This window comes from Urocitellus parryii, chromosome 3 (assembly GCF_045843805.1).
Source record: "Urocitellus parryii isolate mUroPar1 chromosome 3, mUroPar1.hap1, whole genome shotgun sequence".
NCBI classification, from domain to species: domain Eukaryota; kingdom Metazoa; phylum Chordata; class Mammalia; order Rodentia; family Sciuridae; genus Urocitellus; species Urocitellus parryii.
Genome location: NC_135533.1, coordinates 203005947 through 203031661, shown reverse-complemented (window position 1 = coordinate 203031661; position 25715 = coordinate 203005947). Strand labels below are relative to the sequence as shown.

The 25715-nt window shown below is 36.8% G+C and overlaps 2 protein-coding genes, 1 non-coding gene and 1 pseudogene across 3 annotated transcripts; 1 reads left to right on the top strand and 3 right to left on the bottom strand.

Moving 5' to 3' along the window:
• Positions 1 to 447: 447 nt before the first annotated feature.
• Trnav-aac (transfer RNA valine (anticodon AAC)) lies at positions 448 to 520 on the bottom strand. Its single transcript has one exon. It is a non-coding gene; the product is annotated as a tRNA-Val (tRNA).
• Positions 521 to 2632: 2112 nt separating this feature from the next.
• Positions 2633 to 3556, bottom strand: LOC113183550 (vomeronasal type-1 receptor 3-like). Its single transcript, XM_026389875.1, has one exon. It carries the CDS (start codon positions 3554 to 3556, stop codon positions 2633 to 2635), a length of 924 nt encoding a protein of 307 aa, XP_026245660.1.
• A 7976-nt stretch (positions 3557 to 11532) lies between these two features.
• On the top strand, positions 11533 to 14080 carry LOC144253820 (cytochrome c oxidase subunit 6A1, mitochondrial pseudogene; annotated as a pseudogene).
• Positions 14081 to 18228: 4148 nt separating this feature from the next.
• LOC113183549 (vomeronasal type-1 receptor 3-like) lies at positions 18229 to 19167 on the bottom strand. Its single transcript, XM_026389874.1, has one exon. The coding sequence runs from the start codon at positions 19165 to 19167 to the stop codon at positions 18229 to 18231; it is 939 nt and encodes a 312-aa protein (XP_026245659.1).
• Positions 19168 to 25715: the final 6548 nt, after the last annotated feature.

Here is a 25715-nt window from a genome sequence, read left to right as displayed (position 1 = left end):
TTCCAATTTGAGGAGCAACTATGGTACAAAATTTTGAAATGGAGTATTTTCATCTCTTTACCTTAAAAAATTATAATTATTTAATAAAATACTGTTCAGCTTTTTAGAGATTTTAATATTCTAGATTCTTTAATGAACTATTTAAAAAATGGAAATGGGTAGAAAAGTTATTCTCTAAAATGATTTAAAATTTTTTTCCATATGTGCTGAGAAACATGATGTAGCACCCATATTCAGTAGATAGCTGTTAGGCCAGGCTTGTTTATTGTTTTTTTTTTTTTTTTTTTTTTTTAGAGAGAGTGAGAGATGGGGGAGGGGGGAGAGAGAGAATTTTAATATTTATTTTTTAGTTTTCGGCGGACACAACATCTTTGTATGTGGTGCTGAGGATCGAACCTGGGCACTACCGCTTGAGCCACATCCCCAGCCCCAAGAAGAAAGAACAGCTGTTTCCGCCCGGTTTCGAACCAGGGACCTTTCGCGTGTTAGGCGAACGTGATAACCACTACACTACGGAAATTGGTGGCTGAACCTCCTCTTTTTTGGTACAGGGGATTGAACCTAAGGCCTCTTAATCACAGAGCCACATCCCAGCCCTTTTTTATAAAGGGTCTCAGCACACCTTTATTTTATTTGTTTATTTTTATGTGGTGCTGAAGATCAAACCCGGTGCCTCACACGTGCTAAGCAAATGCTCTGCCACTGAGCTACAGCCCCAGCCCCTAGATGCTTCATTTTGAACACATTAATTGAGATTATTGCTTAAGAATATTCTGTTTTATTTCAAAGACTGACTCGAAAAAACCTGTAGGTTTTCATTATAACTCTCGTGTTTATGAGCTACAATTTGAATTTAAAGCTTCTTTATGTGATTCTTGCGGATACTTTGTCCCATCCAGGTCATTGTCTATTTTAATATTTTTTAAATGTACCTCTCTCTCACCTACTCCCCAAATGTCACATATTTTAAATGGCTAAATTTCTTAGATTTAAGGTAAAACCTGGTCTTTTTTGGTACAGGGGATTGAACCTAAGGCTTCTTAATCACAGAGCCACATCCCAGCCCTTTTTTATATTTTATTTTGAGACAGGGTCTCAGTGAGCTGCTTAGGGCCTCATTAAATTGCTGAGGCTGGCTTTGAACTCATGATCCTCCTGCCTCAGCCTCCTGAGCAGCTGGGATTTCAGGCATCAGCCACCATGCCCAGTCTTTGATATCCCCCAATATCTGATACCTGATTTCCCCTTCAGCTCCAACCCAGGATACTCCTGTAGAGCCTTCATGTTTCTTCCTGCTTTCTTTTTAGTTGTAAATGAACACAATACCTTTCTTTATTTATTTCTATGTGGTGCTAAGGATGAAACCTAGTGCTTCAACCGTGCTAGGCGAGCGTTCTACCACTAAGCCACAACCGCAGCCCCTCTGCCTGATTTATTTTTTTTTAATTAATTTGTTTATTTTAATTAGGTCTATATGACAGCAGAATTCATTTTGATTCATTGTACACAATGGCAGCACAGCTTTTCATTTCTCTGTACACGATGTAGAGTCGCACCACATGTACAGTCATACATGTACCTAGGGTAATGATGTCCATCTCATTCCACCATCTTTCCTGCCCCCATTCCTCCTCTCCACCTCTCCCTCCCTTTTGACCCATCAAATTGCCTCCATTTTTTTCCCATGTCCCCCCACCCATTATGGATCAGCATTCACTTATAAGAGAGAACATTCAGCCTTTGTTTTTTGGGGATTGGCTTACTTCACTTAGCATGATATTCTCCAACTCCATCCATTTACCTACAAATACCATAATTTTATTCTCTTTCCATGCTGAGTAATATTCCATTGTGTATATATAACACATTTTCTTTATCCATTCATCTATTGAAGGGCATCTAGGTTTCTTGACTGATCAAACTCTGGCTCTTCTATTTTATTTAAGTTCATTTACACTTTTGTATCCAGTTAATTTCAGAACAATTTTAGGTGATCAATTTAAAGTTATATACTTGGATAGTATTTCTATGTTTAAAAAGTGCTTAGAAAACCCATTTTTCTCACAAATTCTTAGACTTTAAACTTCTCTCTTGCAATTTAATAAGAGATTATAAAAGCATTTTGCAAAATCTTTAGTCTGTACTTTACATTCTTAGTTCATGATAAATCTAATGAAAGGAGAGACTTGGTCTATCATTTACATTCTCTCTAGTGTGAACATCTTGGGTGCTTAAAGCACTACATAAAAGAATGAAGAAATAGCTTCACATTACAGGAAAATGCCAAGACAAAAATCATATCAAAAATATAGCTCTGAAGGTAGGGTGGCTGGAGTTGTGGCTCAGTGGTAGAGTGCTCACCTAGCATGCATGAGGCACTGGGTTCGATCCTCAGCACCACATAAAAATAAATAAATAAAATAAAGGTCTATCAACAACTAAAAAAAAAATTTTAAAAAGGTATAGCTCTGGGGTCTGGGGTTATAGTTCAGTGAGGGAGCACTCACCTAGTATACTTGAGACACTGGATTCCATCCTCAGCACCACAAAATAAAAAATAAATAAAATAAAGGTATTGTGTCTATCTACAACTAAAAATTTTTTAAAAATTAAGTAATGCTCTGTGACCATCTTAGCCTGCTCTATTCCTTCCACAACAGAATGAGTGGAACCCAGATATTTTGAGGTCATTGCTCATGAGAATAAAGGGGCTGACTGTAGGGAAACAAGCAGGGATTAGTGCAGAGATGTTTGCTAGCCATTCATTGGCATCATCATAAAGAGACAAAAAGATTAAAAGCAGGGATGAGAGGGTGTAAAATGATACAAAGGTGCTCACTAGGACAAGGATCCTTTGGGTGACTGTGGTCTCAGGGGAGGATCTGAGGGAGTGTTTGGTACTGTGAATGTGTTTGACCCGCTGCTTGTGCCTATATAAGATGAAAACCATGGAGCTGCTGGCCCAGATCATGAATCCCACACACAAAACATCATAGGCTAGCCATAGTGCTGTCACTAGGGATCCTGTTATGTGGTTATTGACTATTGCAGAACAGAATCCCAATTCCTTTTTCTTTGTTTTGTTTTTATTGTTTGAGTTTCCAGTCACAAAGACAGGGATAAAACTATTCACCAACATGTTCAGGATCCAGCACAGGATGTTGGAGAACCCAATGTATTGGGGAATTTGTAGTTGAAGCTCTGCCCACCTGGAGGTCATAGGGCTGATCATGATGGCCTGGAAGATGCTTAAGAGGCAGGTGCTGCCAATGCACACACCCCTGCCCACTCTGTGAACATAGAACACAAGTTTGCATCCAATATCACTGAAGAAATGTTTCGATCCAAAAGCAGCCATTGTCTGTGGGACTCCTTTAGACAGCAGGACTAAGGAGTTGGCCATGGTCAGGTGCTTGAGAATCAAGTCTGTGGGCCTTACTCGGCACCTGGTAAAATAAAGGACACTATAATGGGAAAGAAAGAAGATATTTCCTAAAAATCCCACTGTGGTCTGGAATAAGAAGATTATTCCTATTGCCAAATCCTTGGAAGCCATCTGACATTTACAATGATGGATATTCTCATTCAGGGCAAGATGATCCTGCCTGGAAACATGAGATCCGTTTTATTATGGGAACTCAAATCCACCACCGTATACTTCTTGTTTCCAACCCATACATTCCTTACTAATGCACATTTTTCTTTCTCCAAGAGATTTTCTGTAGGAAGAAAAACATTCTCACAGTAAGAGAATTACATTAATGTTTTTCATATAATATTTAGAGCAATTCTTTGAAGAATTTACAGGTGAGGTCATCTCAGGCACAGGAAAGCTGACTGACTTGTAAAATCACCTCCTTATAAGAGACATAACCACTATGGATCTCAACCTCAGACATAGTTATTTTTTTAAAATACTTCATACATTTTCTTTTTTTGGTATATCATGTCAGTTTTTTTTTAACAGAATGATTATACTGGAACACATTATGATTTTAGCAAATTTTCATTTAAATATAACTTTCATTGGCAACGATCTCCTGTCATGATCCAGAGGGCCAATTAGAATATAGATTGCCTGATTTGGGAATGATGTTCAAAGAATATTCATGGAAGATCAAGTGAAATCTAATGAATGCCCAAATGATTCCGTGTTGGAATTAAAAGAGGAGACTCTTCTCCATCTTAATTAAGACGTCCAGGCATAGTGATGCACACCTGTAATCCCAGCTACTTGGAAGTTGAAGCAAGAAGATTACAGGTTTGAGGTCAGCCTGGGCAATTTAGTGAGATCCTGTGACAAAATTTAAAAAAATAAAAATAAAAAGGGGGCTGGGGTTGTGGCTCAGTGGTAGAGTGCCTGCCTAGCATGCCCAAGGCACTGGGTTTGATCCTTAGCACCACATAAATGTAAAATAAAAATATTATGTCCACCTAAAATTTAAGAATAAATATTTTTTAAAAAATAAAACAAAAGGGAAAATGTTGAGGATATAGCCCAGTGGTAGAGCACTTTCCTAGAATGTGGGAGGCCAGAAAAAAAAATTTTTTTTTGTCAGGAGTATAAATATGTTAAGTAAGCAGTGGGACATGAAACTTTAGGGAGAGTGGGAGATAAAATGTTGAAAAGGAAAAGCTAAATTACCATTAATTGGAGGGATTATTTGTGAATGTAGATATGTTAAATGAAATTATTTCAGTGTCAGAATTCTTTAAAACATGAGCTTACTATGCAAAAGGAGAAGTGAAGATAGGCTAATAAATTTCGCTAATTCGCTAATAAATTTCAAAGTTCTCAGCTGAGTATTGAGCCTAGCAATGTCATTAGAATTTTTTTTTTTTAAGAGAAATTATCAGGGCTGGGGATATAGCTCAGTTGATAGAGTGCTTGCCTTGCATGCACAAAGCCCTGGGTTCAATCTCCAGGACCAAAGAAAGAAAGAAAGAAAGAAAGAAAGAAAGAAAGAAAGGAAGGAAGGAAGGAAGGAAGGAAGAAAGAGAAAGAAAGAAAGAAAGAAAGAAAGAAAGAAAGAAAGAAAGAAAGAAAGAAAGAAAGAAAGAAAGAAAGAAAGAGAAAGAAAGAAAGAAAGAAAGAAAGAGAAAGAAAGAAAGAAAGAGAGAAAGAGAAAGAAAGAAAGAAAGAAAGAAAGAAAGAAAGAAAGAAAAAGAAAGAAAGAAATTATCAAAAACTAATGTAATTCTGAAAGCTGTTGAAAACTATGACTTTTTCCTCCTTTTCTTTCTTTCTTCCTTTTTTTTTTGTAATATGAAAATCTAAGATCATAAAGTTGCCTTTTCTGGATGCTCCTTCCCTGATTTCTAGAAGTAAAGCGGTCCCAAGTAGCGAGGTATTTCCTTTCAACACAAAATCACTGTCTTGTGCCAGAGTGGATTCAAACTATCCTGAATTTGGGAGGAGGTTGTAGCTCGGTGGTAGAGCGCTTGCTTAGCACATGTGAGGCACTGGGTTCAATCCTCAGCACCACATTAAAAACAATGAATAAAATAAAGGCATGGTGTACATCTACAAAAAGAAATCCTGAATTTATCATTTTTAAACCGAATAAGGTAATTCAGTCAGCTACATCTCATACATTACTACTGGCACAGGGGTATTGTAGAAATTAATCCTACTGGTCTTGACCTTAATTTTTTTTTCAGGAATAATTAAAGAGCTAGCAGATTAATTTCTTAAGTATACTAGAGCATTTTGAACAATAAAACTTCACACATTGAAAATCAACCACAAACTAAATGACATTAAGTTAAATTAAGAGTGGTTAAGGGGCAGCTTATGGTCTTGGGCCTTTATTCCTTTTCCACAAGTTCAGCCCATAACTTAGTAATTATTTCCCCCTTCTAACATGATTCTGGAAATCATTAGTTTTCAGCCTAGAAGATGACTTACTTTGTGTCCTGATATGCTTTCTTCTCTTGCAGACTCTGACTTGCAGACCCAAATATAAAATGCCCACTTCTTCCAGCTGTCAGGCTGGTGGGCACAGAGTGATGATCATCAGCATCGCCACCAAGCGCAGAGGGAGGCAGCCAGGTCTGGGACATGGGTTGTTATACTGTGGCCTCTCCTATCCACAGAACTGCAGTTATCATTTCAGTTGTCATGATAATGACAGCTCACGCTTGGGGAACTGGAGATGTTTTTGGAAAACTTGGTCCCAGGCACCAATTACCAAAAATAATTACAGCTTTCTCCTGAGCATCTACAGAGAGGTGAGGGTGTTTGGAGGAGGCTCTTCTTTTCTACAATCCCTGGAGGCACACAGAGGCTCATGTAGATGGAGAGTGGAAAGCTGAGGTCTGAAACAGTAGGAATTGCAAAGCTCAAAGTTCTGCCTGGATTCTCAAATTCCCTTAGATGTTCTTTAGCTGAAAATCAGGGTGTTTTTTTTAATTTATTATTTTTTTTTAGTTGTCGATGAACACAATACCTTTATTTTCTTCATTTATTTTTATGTGGTGCTGAGGATCAAACCCAGTGCCTCACACATGCTAGGCAATAGCTCTACTACTGAGCTGCAGCTCCAGTCCCTGAAAATCCACTTTTACCATTAGCCCAAAAGTCTCTGAATTAAAGTATGATTTTTTTAATTTAATATTTATTTTTTAGTTCTCGGCGGACACAACATCTTTGTTGGTATGTGGTGCTGAGGATCGAACCCGGGCCGCACGCATGCCAGGTGAGCGTGCTACCGCTTGAGCCACATCCCCATCCCTAAAGTATGATTTAGTTATGAATAGAGAAATTGAGTCCCACAAAGTGCTTGAGAAGGATGTGCCAACAGGGGTCAAGGCAAAAAAAAAATTTTGAAGTACTAAATTGATACAAGAAAACAAATTTATTCAATAGACAAATTTATTCAATTTAATGCAATGAACATGCAATGTAGATTTTATATATATATATATATATATATATATATATATACACACACACACACATACATGTATATATAGTATATAATATATGTCTCTGTGTGTATGTGTTCTGTGTGTATATTCTTGGAATATGTATCTTATCAAACTTCATCCCACAGATGTAGAGATTCTAGATTCAACAATATCCATAAAGGAATGGAACACATATAAAAGAATCCTTACACACGCACACACACACACACACACACAAAGCACACACACACACACAAAGCACAAAATTCAGAGTCCAGAAGAAAATTCTACTAATAAACTAATTGATAAACTGATGCTACTTAAAATTATTGAAGAATTGTAGTCAATCATCTCAATATCTTTTTTTAAAAAAAAACATGTATTTTTTAGTTGTGGGTGAACACAATAGCTTTATTTTATTTTTACATGGTGCCAAGGACCAAACCAGTGCCTCATGCTTGCTAGGCAAGTGCTTTATCACAACCCCAGCCCCTCAATATCTTTTAGGAAGGGTGATATGAGAACTTTGCCTTGATTAAGCCATACAGAATATTATAGAGAAATAGGATATGTGAATTAAAAAGTAAAAATTTTTAAACATTAGAAAACATTGTGTCAAAACTCTAAAATATTGTGTTATAATCAAGTATGCTTTGTACCAAGAATGCAAGTGAAATCCAGACTCAATAAATCATTTGACACAGTTAACCACATAACTGATTTAGGATGTCATGCATTCATGTTCATAGATGTAACACAGATATTGCCAGAATTGGTTCCCCCAATCTAAGTGTCATCAATGAATGAATGGACAAAGATATGTGCTATCAGCAGGTCAATAGCATCTATGAGGTTGGGCCACAGGGATTGTTTAGGGACCACATCTGGATGCACCAACAGCTCTGTGGACCAGGATTAAATAAACTACATATACAACCATGCATTCATGTACAGTAAGAGCTGGAAAATCCTGCACAACAAAGACTGATAAAGGGAATCATGCTCTGCCTGACTTTATCAGTTTTATTAGTTCAAGCTAAACAAGTGCATTATCATGGATCTGGCCCCCAGATAGCAATGATTTGGAATAGAATAGGAAATTCAGAAACTGATACCAGTGAGAAACAAAGGTTGCATTCCATCCAGATGATAGTGTTTTATCCTATGATTGCTTTTTTAAAAAAGAAGGATGATTATAAACATCTATCCATAGTTCGTTGTTTAATCCTTGATAGCACATCTATCCCAGAGAGACCTGGTTGTTCACAGAGTGACCTTCACATGCAGTTGTCCAAGGTTTAAGAGACGTATTATCTAAGATACTGGAAAGACAACTTTATTAAAGGGGTCCATCAACCACTCAATCATGACTTATACTGGGAAACCTCACGTTCCCTCAGTTTCCCACCAATGCCTATCTTGCCTCTCTTCTGTGTTTGTATATATTATTCCAAAGCTTAAAGTGATACTTCTTCATTGGTTGCTTGGTGTTAGGCACTTAGAGGTGTTAAATAAAAACTTGTGGGTGAATCTCCTTTATATAAGAATTATCTTTACTCATTTTTCTAGCTCTAGCACCACGAAGTGACAAGATTTGCCCAATAAATGCGTATGTTTCTTAATCTCTCCTTTAAGAATCAAAGTATAAGTCAGGCATGGAGGCGCACACCTATAATCCCAATGGCTCAGGAGGCTGAGGCAGGAGGGTGGCAAGTTCGAAGCCAGCCTCAGCAACTTAGCTAGGCAGTAAGCAACTTAGTGAGACGCTGTCTGTAAATAAAATACAAAATAGGGCTGGGGATGTGGTTCAGTGGTCTAGTGCCCCTGAATTCAATCCCCAGTACCCCCCCCCAAAAAAATAGTCAAAGTATAGCTACTTGGACAAATCAGCTATTAGAAGAAAAAAATGATAGGGAGAGATGAGCAAAGAGGCTCTTTGGGTTTATTTAAACATAAAAGAGCTGTTCATCATGAAGATATGACTGTTTGCTATTTATTTTCTCATAATATTTGACATAAGTCAGGGGAGGAACAAGAAAGCCACTTTGCTAGCCACCATCTTCCAGTTTAGACCTGAATCAGGCTCCTCCTCCAGTGTAACACTGGGCAGAATGAAGCTGTGTGACCAAGGGCTGGCAAGTCACTATGTATCAGACGAAGGTTCCACATATTCAGTGTTTCTAGTATTCTGAACTACTTCAATTTTCTTTCACATTTTGAGGTGGAATTTGTACTTCTTATAGATATTTTAATTACACTGGCTAAATGAAAAGGGAAACAATAGAAGGAGAGGAAGTATTTGCTAATACTTTCTTTGCTGAGAAATAAAACTTGTTATTTCCTTGCATATGTTCACACATCCGACAAAGACTAGGATCCAGAATATAAACAGAACTCTCAAAAAGAAGAAAATCAACGATACAACTATGAAGTGAATAGGTCTTTCACCAAAATAATATGAAGATGTCTTTTTTAAAATTTTTTTTAGTTGTAGAAGGAAACAATACCTTTATTTTATTTATTTATTTATTTATTTATTTATTTATTTATTTATTTATTTATTTATGTGGTGCAGAGGATAGAACCCAGTGCCTCACACATGCCAGACGAGTACGCTACCACTGAACCACAGCCCCCGCCCCTGAAGATGTCTTTAAGCACATGAAATAATGTTCAACATCAGTGACCATTACAGAAATATATACTAAAGCAACAAGGAGATATCAGTAATAAAATAAAATGCAGAGAGAATGTGGAAAAATTGGACCACTCATTCATTATTGATGGGAATGAGACTGTCTGGAGAATAGTTTTATAATTTCTAATAAAACAAAATTTGTGTATGTAAATGTTGCAGTGAAACCCATTAATTTACATAATTAGAATATGTTAGTAATTAGAATATTAGAAAAACTATAACTTGGAACTACCCTTTGATGCAGCAATTGCACTCCTACATACTTTCTAGAGTAATAAATATATTTTTCATACAAAATTTTTATATATATGTAATTTTTTTTGTTGTTGATGAACCTTTATTTTATTTATTTATTTATATGTGGTGCTGAGAATTGAATCCTGTACCTCACACATGCTAGGCAAGTGCTCCACCACTGAGCCACAACTCTATACAAAAATCTTTTAATGAACATTCATAGAAGCTTTCTTTTTTTTTTCTTTTTTCTTTTTAAAGAGAGAGTGAGAGAGGAGAGAGAGAGAGAGAGAGAGAGAGAGAGAGAGAGAGAGAGAGAGAGAGAGAGCATTTTTAATATTTATTTCTTAGTTCTCGGCGGACACAACATCTTTGTTGGTATGTGGTGCTGAGGATCGAACCCGGGCCGCACGCATGCCAGACAAGCGCGATACCGCCTGAGCCACATTCCCAGCCCCTCATAGAAGCTTTATAAAGAAGATTTTTTTAATACTTTCTTATGGCAAACATTAAGAATATATTTTTAGAACAGACAATATTAAATATATTTTTTAGGAACAAAAATTGATTCTTGGGCATACAGAAAAATTTCAGAGGAAATAGGTACAAAGAACTGGAGTGAGTAGTTATGCATGGGATTTTTAAGAGCATTTTCAAATCATTTTTAGGTAACTCATTAATTTTGTATAAAATTCCTACTTACTTGAAAAAATTTTCTTTTTCTTTCATAAACTTCTCAAACCCTTAATATTTCAAATCATTGATATCAGAACTAATTTAGATATAATAACACATGGCACCTATTACTGTAGTTAAATATGGAATGTTTGTGTCACTAACTTAGATATTTCTATTGATAATAATGACTTCTTTTCAGCTGCTAGCTTCTTAAAACCAAGTGTTTTACAGCATTATATTATATTTTATTACAGGTTCTGTGAATACACAGCAGGTCCAGAGGACACACACACACACACACACACACACACACACACACAGAGCTCATCGAGATTGTGGGGACCCAGGGTATCCGCATTTATTGGGAATCTCACGTGGGGAATTCGAGGATCCAGGGAGGATAGTGTCTATGAAGTTTAAAGGACAGAGGTGTGAAAACCCTTTCCCAAAGTGAGGTGTTATCTGGCACCTAGGTTGGGTGAGAGTGGCTTTGGGATGAGAAATATCTGTTCTCAGAGAATAGAAACAAATTTGTTTCCTCATCTCATGGCCAAATGTACATTGTATGATATCCACCACAGACCTGAATACACCTACCATTGATACCTGATCAAAGTCCTTTTCCCTCACTCTAGTTTGCTCTGCCTCTACCAGAATCTTGTTAGGCTGGATTCGCAAGTATCTGAATACCCTAGATAGCTCATCAAGTCTCTCTTCATAATTTCCCATCCACGGATCACCTCACAGTGCACATTGACTAAATCCCCAACTCTCTGTTTTCATAGTTGATTCAGCCTCTGGGATGTTTTGCAAGGGTCATGACCTCTACTTACAATAGTCTGGACTAAAAGCTTCCTTGCCAGTTTGTAACAAGTTCCAGACTAAATTGTTTCCTTTAATAGTTCTACATTACAAAGCATGATTTAAAAACCTGTTTTTGGTTCCCAGTATGACTGAAGGAACATGAAAGCTTTCATCTGCCTATACCTTGTAAGAACGTCTTCATAAACAGGATGGGTAGGAGTGGAAGATCATAATGACTTTTACAAAAGCACTATGTTCCAAAATTTGTAGGTCAAAATTGAGTCTCTATAATGGTTTGGGGTTGTTGCTCAAGTGGTAGAGCGCTCGCCTAGCACACATGAGGCACTGGGTTCGATCCTCAGCACCACATAAAAATAAAATAAGGATATTGTGTCTGGCTAAAACTAAAAAGTAAGGTTTTTTAAAAAGTTGAATATCTGTAAATCAAGGAGTCAGAATGCTTAGATACTATCATTTTGATACAAGGGATCCCTTTGAAATCCTTTATGATTATTTTTGTGAAAACAGTACACACAAAATAAAACTGATGATTGTAAGAACGAAATATGATAAAATTTATCATTAACTAAAAACAGATGTAAGAAAAAAATGTTTTTGAAAATTCTGATTTTTATAACTTGACCCAGAAAAGTTGACTTGGTAAAACCATGGTCCTTTAGGAAAATTTATAATAGCAAAATCTGAAGTTGGTAAATTATGATGTACATTAAAAAAACAAAATCATTTCCATAAAAAAACAATAATCCTGATAAAAGTAATTTTGTTGGGCTGGGGAGGTAGCTCAGTTAGTAGAGTGCTTGCCTCACATGAACAAGGCCCTGAGTTCAATCCCCAGTACCACACACACACACACAAATTTTTTTTTGTTGAGTTAAATTTTAGAACAAAATAACTAGAATTACTATTACTAGAAATATAATTACTGTACTGTATTTTTAAAATGAATAAAGGAATTTAAATGGCATATCAAAGTTCTCTCTGGCAAATATTTTGTAAATATTGCTACTATTCTGGCCTTAATTTAAGCTTTTTTTTGGGGGGGGAGGCGGTACACTGGAGATTGAACCCAGGAATACTTAACTACTGAGCCGCATCCCAAGCCCTTATTATTTTTTAATTTGTGACAGGGTCTCATTAAGTTGCTTAGGACCTTACTAAGTTGATGAGGCTGGCCTTGAACTTGGGATCCTCCTGTCTCAGCCTCCCAAGTTGCTGGAATTATAGGTGTCCATAACAGTGCCTGTCTGGCCTCGATACATTTTTTTAAATTATTATTTTAGTTGTAGATGAACACAATCCCTTTATTTTACCTATTTAATTTTATGTGGTGCTGAGGATGGAACCCAGGGCCCCACACATTCTAGGCGAGCACTCCACCACTGAGCCACAAACACAGCCCTGGCTTCAAATAAGGCACAGAATGAAATCATCTTGTGTGGTCTTCTTTGAAGTAAAATAGGTTAAATACAAGAGAAAAATGACAAGTCCAATTTGACTTTTGTTACTTAAAGGTACTGGAAGTATTCCTATTTAAATTAATCCTATGATTAAAGTTTTTGGGTTTTTTTTAATCAGTTTTTTCCATCAATTAGGTTATGCTGAAGAACCATCCTCACAATATTTGATGGATTAGCACTGCTTTTTGTCTTCAGGATTTTTTTGCTGAGTTGGTGTTGGATATGACAAACAGCAGTTCTGCATGAGGTCATTCAGAACCCAAAGTTCTTCAACCATGTGCTTCCCGGTCCTTAAGGACTTCCTCACCATCTGTGTGTGGGGGGGGGGGGGGGAGAAGAGGAGGGGGAGGGGGAGGAGGAGGAGGAGGAGGAGGAGGACTAAATGGGCTGTGTCTGGAAGTGGCATACAGCAGATGTGTTCTTCCATTGGCAGGAACTGGTCATATGACCACACCCATCTGAAAAGGAGTTATACAAATGACCAGTGGGTACATAATAAATGCTTAAAATCAGTAATCATCAAGGAAAGACAGATCAAAACCATGGTGAAATGTCACCTCATTCCAGTAAGAATGACTGTGATCACAAAGAGTAAAGGTAGTAAGTGCTATTGAGGATGTGGAAGAATTTTGAATATTTTTGTCAAAAAAGAAAAGATCAATGTGCTGACTGTGGTGGTGCATGCCTGTAATCCCGGCTCTTCCAGAGGCTGAAGCAGGAGGATGGCAAGTTCAAAACCCTGTCTCAAAGTCAAATAAAAAAAAGGTGTAGGGATGTAGTTCAGTGGTAGAGCCCTTGCGAAGCAAGTGAGGCCCTGGATTCAACCCCCAGTACCAAAAAAAGAAGAAAGAAAGGATAAATGTTTGAGGCGATAGATATGTTGAACCTGATTTAAGTATCATACAGATACCGAATTCTGCATGTTGGATCCAGGTCAAAATGGTGGCGTTGGCTGTGTCTGGATCCTGGCTTTCTAGCTGGTAGGTCGGTCTTGCCCACAGGTGGGGTGGCCGATGGAGAGCAGTGCCCACCGCCAGCAGGGCTCAGCTAGCACATGGAGGGCCCTCACCTACCTCTGGGAGCTCCGGGGAGGGGGTGAGGGTGGGGGTGGGGACATGGTGAATGCTTTTTTCAAGCTGCACTATGGAGAGCACGAAAGACCATCACCTATCTCCTTCTCAGCGTCAGAACCAAGCCCTTTCCCTGGGGAGATGGTAACCACACTGTACTCCGATTCACTCATGTGAATCCACATCCAACTGGCTCTGAAGATGAATAGCACATCTGGACCATTACCCAGGCACTGGGGACCACAGCACTGGTTTGGACCAATATTCTTCAAAGTAGGGGAAATTTTTTTTTAAGAGAGAGAGAGAGAGAGAGAGAGAGAGAGAGAGAGAGAGGATTTTTTAATATTTATTTTTTAGTTTTCAGTGGACACAACATCTTTATGTTATTTTTTATGTGGTGCTGAGAATCAAACTCAGCGCCCTGGCGCATGCCAAGTGAGCACGCTACAGCTTGAGACACAGCCCCAGCCCAGTATAGGGAATCTTAATCTCACTTTACTTGTATCAAATGATGGCCATTATACTGATCTTCCATCCCTTTGTGGCAGGAGATGGCTTAAATAAATAACTTAGAAGAAAAAAAAAAAAGAATTATACCTGTGTTGTAACATCACATGGTACCCATTAATATGGACTCTTTAATGTATCAGTTAAATAAATTCAAGTTTAAGAAATAAAAATAAATATGTGTTATGGATTAAATCTTTATCAAAATTATAAAATAAATACAACCATATGCTATATCACCTCTTATGTTTCTTTTTTAATTGAGCATCACATATTCACTGTTGATCCATGTTGAAGCCTGTATCATGCTGTGTTCTTTTTTTGGCTGGATGACATTCCATTGTATAAAAATACCACATTTTGTTTATCTGTTCCTCCACCGATGACCATTTCCACTGTTTTTTTTTCTATTACAAATGATGCTTCTATGAACACATATACACAAGTTACTATATAAACATATGCTTTTTTCTATTTATTTATTTATTTATTTGTATGTGGTGCTGAGAATTGAACCCAGTGCCCATACATGCAAGGCAAGCACTGTACCACTGAGCTACAGCCTCAGCCCCTAAATATATGCTTTTATTTCTATTGTGTGTACACAATAAAATAAATTTTTTAAAATTAAAAAATTAAACAGAGGTATTTATACATTTTGCACAGCTTATCTTTTTTTTTTGAATTTTTAATATTTATTTTTTAGTTTTCTGCAGACACAACATCTTCGTTGGTATGTGGTGCTGAGGATCGAACCCCGGCTGCACACATGCCAGGGAAGCGCGCTACTGCTTGAGCCACATCCCACGCCCCACAGCTTATCTTAATTAGCATAAACTAGATACATCAGTCAACCAATAAGGAATCTCCACACTTAATGGCTCACTTTTGTTACTTCTCAAACCACTCCCTCTGGCATTTTGCCAGGCACCATCCAGACTTGTTTACAGACCTTAACAATTATCTGTCTTCTTTTTTGGGGGGGTGGTTAATTTGTTCTAATTAGTTATACATGGCAGTAGAATGCATTTTGACACATCATCCATAAATGGAGTATAACTTCTCATTTGGTTGCACATGATGTAGACTTAGGCAAGTCATGTAATCATATGTGCATACAGGGTAATAATGTCCAATTCATTCTACTACCATTCCTGCCCCCATGCTCTGTCTTAAGTACAGTCATCTGAGTGGGTATGAGGCAGAAGTGAAATCTCATGATGGGTTGGATTTGCATTTTCCTAATGAATAAGGTTACTGGGCATTTTTTAACATTCTTACTGATCATTTTTGTCATTTATTCCTCTATCTTGATGTTTCATCATTATTACTACTTGCATTTTTTTTTCTGTTAGATTTTCTAAGTTAATTTACTTATAAATATATATTGGGGAATAAAATGATTTACTCAGTAAATTCAGTTGTCTCATTTTATTTTTTAATTTTTTTAAATTTATTTTTTAGTTTTCGGTGGACACAACATCTTTATTTTATTTTTATGTGGTGCTGAGGATCGAATGCAGCGCCCCGTGAATGCCAGGTGAGCGTGTTACCGCTTGAGCCACATCCCCAGCCCATTATTTTTTAATTTTTTAAAAATATTTTTATTAGTTGTTAATGGACCTTCATTTATTTTTATTTATTTATTTATTTGCATGAAGTGCTGAGAGTCGAACCCAATGCCTTACACGTACTAGGCAAACACTATACCACTGAGCCACAACTCCAACCCCATGAGTTGATTTTCTTATTGGCATGTCCTATATTTCTGAGATAAACACTTCTCAATCATTTTGTCTACATATATATGCTAATTTCATATCCAAATACATAATTTATATTGACCTAGTTTTAAAGTTTGGGTATAATGTTTATAATAGCTACACACAATTATTTTAAGGTTTTTCATGGCAATGAAAAAATAATTTCTTTGGCTTTCCTGGCAGTAATTATTCCTTCTTAAAAACAACAACAACAACAAAACAGAATCATGAGGGGCTGGGGTTGTGGTTCAGTAGTAGAGCGCTTGCCTAGCATGTGCAAGGCACTGGGTCCCATTCTCAGCACCTCATAAAAATAAATAAATAAAATAAAGGTATTGTGTCTATCTGTAACAACAACAACAACAAAATGGAATCATGAGTCTCATCCCTTCACATCTTGTCCATTGCTTCTTTATAAATAATGAAAGCCTCCACTACAGACTCATTTCCCAAAGCTCAGGATATGGGGCCTACTACCTTCTTTCTCCTGAACAGGCCAGTTGGGATCATTGCTTAATACAGAATAGCCTACTTTTTTATTTTATTTTTTTTTTTGTAGTTGTAGATGGAGAAAATGCCTTTATTTTATTTGTTTATTTTTACATGGTGCTAAGGATGGAACCCAGTGCCTCATACACGCTAAGCAAGCGCTCTGCCACTGAGCTACAGTCCCAGCCCAAGAATAGCCACTTTTAAAGATTCCAGAAACCGGTTGGTTCCTTTGTAACATTGATATTTATCAACTGTGAATTGAATTTTAACTAAAACCTCTTGATATGATTCTTATGTTCACTTTGTTCCATTGAGGTCATTTTGTCTATTATATCTGAAAAAAATTTGAAATACACTACATTCCTTCAACACAGGAAAAAAACAACAACATACATTTTAAAGTACATTGAAAAGACATGGTCTTTGAGATCCTGCAGCATTTCATGCATGATTTCCCTTTCATCTCCATCAAAGGACATTTGCTATTGAGTCATTCGTTGTCCTTCTCACTTTCTGGACTGAGTTTATCACTCAGGCTTTTCTGATATTCAATTCTTCTTTTTTTTAATTTTAATTTTTTTCTTAGTTGTAGTTGGACAAAATACCTTTATTTTTTATTTATTCATTTTTATGTGGTGCTGAAGATCGAACCCAGCATCTTGCATGTGCTAGGCCAGCACTCTACCGCTGAGCCACAACCCCAGCCCCTCATTCAATTCTTTTTATGTGTGTTCCCAGTTGATTCTAGAATATTTTTAATTAGTTGGTTGTAATGTTAAATTCTCATAAAAGCTTTGCATTATCCCCAAATTATCAAAGGCCCCATTTTATAAATTAAAGGTTGTCTTCTGAACTTCGCTGCAACTTTTTGGGTTTTTTTTTTTTTGTTTTGTTGTTTTGTTTTTTTTTTTTTTTTTTTTTTGGTACTGGGGATTGAACTCAGGGGCACTTGACCACTAAAGCCCCATCCCCAGTCTTATTTTGTATTTTATTTAGAGATAGGGTCTTACTGATTTGTTTAGCATCTTGTCTTTGCTGAGGCTGGCTTTGAACTCATGATCCTCCTGCCTCAGCCTCCAGAGCCACTGAGATTATAGGCATGAGCCACTGCACCCAGCTCCACTGCAACATTTAATATCATGAAAATTTTTTTTACCGTATTTTTTTTTCTTTTATTTATTTATTTATTTTTATTGGTTGTTCAAAACATTACAAAGCTCTTGACATATCATATTTCATACATTAGATTCAAGTGGGTTATGAACTCCCATTTTTATCCCAAATACAGATTGCAGAATCACATCAGTTACACATCCACATTTTTACATAATGCCATATTAGTAACTGTTGTATTCTGCTACCTTTCCTATCCTCTACTATCCCCCCTCCCCTCCCCTAATATCATGAAAGTTTTGAAAGCACTTTGCAAAATATTTAGTTCCTACCACGTGATGAATCCTAAGAAGTAGACTCACTTTGTTGCTCATACATTCTTTCTTAGGTGACTACTCAATAATGTGGGTTTAACCACCTGCGATGAAAGAATGAACGCCGGCATATTATGAAAACCAAGACACACCACGTAAAATGTACATCTATATGAACAGAGTATGGAGTGGTGCACTCCTTCTGAGGCAGGCAGAACTGACCCTGAGGATCCTGCGGTCACGGATCATGAGAACAAAGGGGCTGACTGTTGGAAAACAAGCTGTGATCAGTGCCGAGGTGCTCACCAGCCACCAACTAGGATTATGAAAAAGAACCATATACAATATCAGGATGTGGGAGCTGGTGTAAAATGATACAAAAGTGATCACTAGGACTAAGATGTTCTGGGTGACTTTGGACTCTGGGGAGGATCTGGGGGACAGGTTGGTGCTGTGAATGTGTTGGACCCTCTGCTGGTGCCTATACAGGATGAAAACCATGGAGCCACTCGCCCAGATCATGAGTCCCACACAAGATACATCATAGGATAATAAAAATATATTATGTAATATATGTGTGATTCTGTGGTCAACTACCCCATAACAGTATCCCAAATCCATTTTTCTTGTGTTGTTTTTGTTGATCCACTTATGAGTCACACGCATGGGAATGATGATACTTACTAGCAGGTTCAGGATCCAGCACAGGACATTGGAGGGGCCTAAGAATTTATGAGTTTGAAGTTTCAGTTCTGCCCACCAGGAGTTCGTGGAACTGATCGTGATGGCCTGGAAGATACTCAAGAGACAGGTGTTGCCAATGCACACACCCCTGCCCACTCTGTGAACATAAAAAACAAGTTTGCATCCAATATCACTGAGGAAATGTTTCAACCCAAAAGCAGCCATTGTCTGTGGAACTCCCTTAGAGAGCAGGACCAAGGAGTTGGCTACAGTCAGGTGCCTAAGAATCAAATCTGTGGGCCTTACTGTGTATCTGGTGAGTTCTAAATAAGTATAATGGTATAGAAGAAAGAAATTCCCCAGGAGTCCCACTATGGTCTGGAATAAGAAGATCATTCCTATTGCAAAATCACTGGAGGCCATGTGTCATTTTTCAGTGACTGATATTCCCAAGTTCTGTGAAAGGATTCTGCGTGGGCACATCAAGTCTGTTATTAGAGCAACTGTTATCCAATGTTTCCTTCTTAGTGTTGTCTTCAGTCCATATTTCTTATCAAAAGCCATTTTCTCTAGAGCCTTTCCTATAAAAAGAAAAATACATATGTGTAGTATGTATCTCCACTAAAAAATATACTATATTAGTATTTTACAAATAACTTAAACAATAATTTTATGAAATAAGTGTCTATTATTCACACTCTATAAGTGTGGAGATTTTAGATACAGGTAAGATGAATGACATTTCTTAAGCCACCACCCTATAAGAGGGAGAGTCAGGAATTGACAATGTGCTTAACCAGGGTGTTATCTAAACCTTGAATGTGGCTATGTTTTCTAATACTTTATACATTTTAAATGTTTGTACTTATCAGTTTTTAGATAATTTTTTTTACTTTTTAAAAATATTGTGAATGTGGCTATTATCATTTAAATCTAATTGCTTATATTATAGAAAAATATCCATTATGATTTAGAGCTCCCAGTACGACATAGAGGCTGCAGTTTTAGAATAATTCTGAATGAATAATTGTAATGAGGGAATGGAATTTACAGAATGTATAAATGATTCCATGATGGAATTAAGAGAGGAGACTTTATTCTGTCTTCATCAAGAAGGAGCAGACAATGAAATGACATGAAACACTGAGTAGGAGATGCTATATTACAGAGGATAAAATAAATGACCATTAATTATACAGAGCATTGGGCGGGGGTTGTGGCTCAGTGGTAGAGCACTCACCTAGCATGCTTGAGGCACTGAGTTCGCTCCTCAGCACCACATAAATGTAAAATAAAAATCCACTTAAAATTAAAATATAAACATTTTTTTAATTATGCAGAGCATTAGTACTTGTGAATGTAAAAATAGCAGATAAAATTATTTTCATGTCAGAACTATTAAGTATATTAAAATGTGAAACCATTATGGAAAAGAAAATCAGGGGTTCTGAAAATTATTCACTAAATGCATTTAGATAGTACTAATACAAGCATTGAGCCTGGGAATGGCATTAGAATGTCTTTTTTATTTTTGGTACCAGGGATTGAACCCAGGGGAACTTAACCACTGAGCCCCATCCCCAGTCCTTTTTATTTTTTATTTTGAGACAGGATCTCATTAAGTTGCTTAGGATCTCACTAAGTTGCTACTTCTGACCTCAAACTTGTGATCCTTCTGCCTCAGCCTCCTGAGTTCCTTGGATTACAGGCATGCACCACGGCACCTGGCCATTAGAACATTTTTTGAAACTAGAGAAAATAATCACAAAATAATTCAATTCATAAAACTGCTGTAGTCTGATGTCTTTTTCTTCTAATAAAAACTTAAGTTCAGGGCTGGGGTTGTGGCTCAGTGGCAGTGTTTGCCTCACATGTATGAGGCACTGAATTTTATTCTCAGCACCACATTTAAATAAAAAAAATAAAGATCCATCAACAACTAAAAAAACTTAAAAAAAAAAACCTTAAGTTTATCAAGTAACCTTTCCTTGATGCTCCTTCCTTGGCATCAAGAAGAAAAATAAGCTGGGCCTGGTGGTGCATACCTGTAATCCTAGCTATTAGGGAAGCTGAGGCAGGCTGATCGCAGGTTCAAGGCCAGCCTCAGCAACTTAGTGAGGCCCTAAGCAAATTAGCAAGACCCTATCTCAAAAGATAAAAAGGGCTGAAGATGTGGCTTAAAGGTTAAGCATCCCTTGGTTCAATCCCCAGTGCTAAAAAATAAAAAGAAATTAAAAAGAAAAATAGTCTAAGTGTAATGAATAGATATCAACTATATTGTCACTACACAGTCACTGTTTCCATTAAGTATATAATATGCCCAGAAGTGGTGAAGACCCCATATTTACAATTTCTGAATAGAAGATAATTCAATCAGCTACTTCTAATACATTAGTACAGAAATGTACACAAATACCTCTCCTGTACCTGGAAATGTTGTCCTTTACTTTTATAGAAAACATAAACTATCCAGCAATTTGATAGCCAAATTATACAAATTTAAATAAATTATGTGGATTCATACACCAAAAGCCAGTAACCATAAAGAGAGGATTGTGTGAAATTAAGGACTATCAGGAACCAGCATATGTTCTTGAAGTTCCCTTCTTTCTCTACCATTTTAGCCCACGACTCAGTAATTATTTCCTCCTTTCTTTCTGGGCTTGGAATTGGTTCAATTTCTAAACCCTTTTCTAGACAGAAATGCTAACTGTGTCTCGAAACATACTTCCTTCTCTTGCAGATTCTGTTACAAATCAAAATAAAAACTCACCTGCTGTCTTCCTGCTGCCAGGCTCGTGAGCTCAGGGTGATGGTCAGGACAGACTGTGTGCAGGGAGCAGCCAGTTCTGAGATATAAGTTTGTGATCCTTTGAATTCATCTCTCTGCAGAAGTGCAATTATTATTTTACCTCTAGCATCAATGACACTTCACCCAAGGGAGGTTTAAGATATTTTGAAAACACTTTGTCCTACATAATAATTACTAAAAGCAATCCCAACTTTCTAATGAGCATCTCCAGAGAGATGAGAATGTTTGGTGGAGGCTCTTTTTTTTTTTTCCTGTCTGGTGATCCCTGGAGGCAGACAAGGGCTCCCGTGGAGGAAGCAAGAAATGCTGAGGTCAGTCTGAAGCAAAAGGACTGACAGCAAAGCCCCTGTGACTTACTAGATTCTCTGTTTTCCTGAGATGTTCTTCTGGTGAAAATCTAAGTTTTGGTAAATATGAATCATAAGAGTGTATCCTCAAATAAAATATTTTATGATTAAACATGTCAAATAGGTTGATGTAATTTCCTATCTACAAACATCATTATCAAGAGCAAATATCAGAAGCATTTCAATAAAAGTTGGTAAGGCTAAGATGGGACCATTCATTCACCACTGTGAGAGATGCCCAAGTCCTGATAAGAAGAGGAAAAAGGAGGAAATGGGAAGAAAAAAAATCCAAAAACTTGAGTTAAAGAACTTGAACTGCAGTTATCCACAAAGGACATGAGTGCAAGCAAGAAAACAAGAAGAATCTATTTCAACTTTTAAGATTAAGAACGTCCAGAGGTAGGGTCGTGGCTCAGTGGTAGAGTGCTTGCCTAGCACAGGTGAGGCACTGGGTTCAATGCCCAGCACAGCGTTAACAAAATAAATAAATAAATAAACAAAATAAAAGTCTTAATAAAAAAAAGAATTACCTGGCACAGGGGTGCTTGCCTGCAATCCCAGCAGCTCAGGAGGCTGAGACGACAGGAGAATTCCAAGTTCAAAGCCAGCCTTAGCAACTTAGCCTAAGCAACTCAGTGAGACCCAGTCTCTAAATAAAATGCAAAATAGGGCTGGGGGTGTGACTCAGTGTTGGAGTGCCCCTAAATTCATTCCTTGGTCCAAAAAAAAAAAAGGTTCATCAAAAACTAAAAAAAAAAAAAAAATATATATATATATATATATATATATATATATATATATATATATATATATATTAAAGAAAAAACAATTGGAGGAAGCCATCAAGTTAGATATGAACTTATTACTTTATATATTACCTTAAACTTTAGATTTTACCAATGCAAGATAAAGACAAAATAAAAAGAAGGAATGCCTTAAATAACTTTTTCCTTTTCTGTTTTTATTCTTCATTGCGTTATGCTTCTACATAATTGTGGGGTTTATTTTGACATGTTCATGAATGCATGTAAGAGAATTTGCTCCATTTCAATCCCCAGACCTTCCCCTTCCTCACTCCTCCCCCATCCCCTACCACTACTCTATTGAACTTCCTTCTACTAATTAATCTTTTAATTGATGCATTATTGTTATGTGCATATAACATAAATTTGGTCAATTGCATCCACAGATCCTCCTCTTCCCCTTTCTGTCATTTCCCTCCCCAACAATTCCATTCCTTCACTCCATTGTCCTTTTGTTTTCCATTGTCCTTTTCGTATGATCCCCCTTTTTAAAAAATTCCTAGTTTCTGCATATGAAAGAAAACATTCAACCCTTGGTTTTCTGAATCTGGCTTGTTTCACTTAGCACGTGTTTGTTTCACTTCCAACCATTTACCAGCAGATGAGGTGATTTCATTCTTCTACATGGGTAGGTAAAACTCCATATGTCTATATATATATTATATTTTCCTTATCTATTCATCTCTTGAGGGATACTTACACTGGTTCTATAACTTGGATATTGTGAATTACGCTGTCATAAACATTGGAATGCATGTATCACTGTAGTACTCTGATTTTAATTCTTTTGGATAAATACCATGGAGTGGGATAGCTGGATCATATGGTGGTTCCATTCCTAGTCTTTTGAGGAATTACCATAGTGCTTTCCAAAGTGGTTGTATTAATTTACAGTCCCACCAACAATGCATAAGTATAGCTTTTTCCCCACATCCTCACCAGCATTTATTGTTATTTGTATTTTTTATGATTGTCATTCTAATTGGAGTGAAAAGAAATTTATAGTTTTTCATTTGCATTTCCCTGATTGCTAAGGATGTTTACATTTTTTCATGTGTTTGTTGGCCATTTGCATATCTTCTTTTCAGAAAAGAAGATTTAGTTAATTTGCTTATTTTTGTGTGTGTTGTTCTTTTTTTTTTTTGGTGTTAAGTTTTTTTAGTTCTTTATATGTCCTGAATATTAATTTCTTGTTGAAAGAATAACTGACTGGTGTATGTCTGTAATCCCAGCAGCTTGGAAGGCTGAGGCAGGAGGATCATGAGTTCAAATTCAGCCTCAACAACTTAGCAAGGCCCTAAATAACTTAGCAAGACCACATCTCTAAATAAAAAATAAAAAGGGCTGGGGATGTATCTTAGTGGTTAAGCACCCCTGGGTTCAATCTCTGGTACCAAAAAAAAAAAAAAGGAATATCTAGCAAAGATTTTCTCCCATTCTATAGACTTTCTCTTCACACTTCCTAATTGTTTCTTTTGCTGTGCAGAAGTTTTTAATTTAAAGTCATTCCATTCATTGATTCTTGTTTTTATTCTTTGACCTTTAGGATTCTTATTAAGGAAGTCAGTGTCTGCACCAATATGTTGGTGTGTTGAGCCTATGTTTTGTTCTAGTAGTTGCAGTATTTCTAGTCTAATTCTTAGGTCTATGATCCACTTGAGTTGATTTTTGTGCAGGGTGAGAGATAGGGATCTAGCTTTAATATACATACAGTTTTCCCAAAATCATTTGTTAAAAAGACGGTCTTTTCTCCAATGTACACTTTGACACCTTTGTCAAGGATTGTTTGACTGTATCTATGTGGATTTGTCTCTGTGTCTTTTATTCTATTTCATTGGTCTTCAAGTCTGTTTTGATACTAATATCATGCTGTTTGTTCCTATAGCTCTGTGTATAATTCAAAGTCAAGTATTGTGATGCCTCCATCACTTTTCTTGCTCGGTATTGCTTCACTATTCTAGGTATTTTTATTCTTCCATAGGAGTTTTAGGACTATTTTTTCCTAGTTCTGTGATGAATGTCATTGGTATTTTGATGGGGATTGCATTGACTGTAAGAACATTGGAGGTCTTTCCATCTTTGAATGTCATTTTCATTTTTTTTCCTTTGGTGTTGTATAGTTTTCATTGAAGAGGTCTTTCACCTCCTTGGTTAGAATTATTCCCAATTTTGGTGGGGGGGGCAGCTATTGTGGACAGAATCATTTTCCTGATTTTTTATCAGCAGATTCATAGTTGTAGTATAGGAAAGTTGTTAATTTTTGTATGTTGATCTTATGTCCTGCTACTTTGATGAATTTGTTTATCAGCTCTAAAAGTCTTCTGGTGGAATGTTGTTGATGTTGTTTTTGTTTTTGTCTTTTACATGGAGAATCATATCATCCTCGAACAGAGATGATCAAATTATCTATTTGTATCCCTTTAATTTCCTTCTTTTGCCTGAATTTTTTGCTCTCAAGAACTATATTGAGGGCTGGGGATGTGGCTCAAGTGGTAGCGCGCTTGCCTCGCATGCGTGCGGCCCAGGTTCGATCCTCAGCACCACATACCAACAAAGATGTTGTGTCCGCCGAGAACTAAATAAATTAAATATTAAAAATTCTCTCTCTCCCCTCTCTCCTCTCTCACTCTCTCTTTAAAAAAAAAAAAAAAAAGAACTATATTGAAGGCTGGGGATGAAGCTCACCTAGCATGCATGAGACACTGGGTTTGATTCTCAGCACCACATAAAAACAAAATAAAGATATTGTGTTCACCTAGAACTAAAAAATAAAAAAAAAACTATATTAAATAGGAGTGGTGATAATGGAAATCCTTGTCTTGTTTCCTATTTTAGAGGAAACACTTTTGATTTTTCCCTGTTCAATATTATGTTGGCTTTGGGTTTGTCATATAGTGTCTTTATAATGTTGAGATGAGTTCCTTCTATCCCTGGTTTCTTTAGAGTTTTTAACATAAATGGGTTCTAGATTTGTCAAAGTCCTTTTGTGCATCTATAAAATCATCTTTT

Coding starts and splice junctions, on each gene's coding strand:
- LOC113183550 (XM_026389875.1), bottom strand. CDS start 3,556: ATGGCTTCCAAGGATTTGGCAATAGGAATAATCTTCTTATTCCAGACC.
- LOC113183549 (XM_026389874.1), bottom strand. CDS start 19,167: ATGGCCTCCAGTGATTTTGCAATAGGAATGATCTTCTTATTCCAGACC.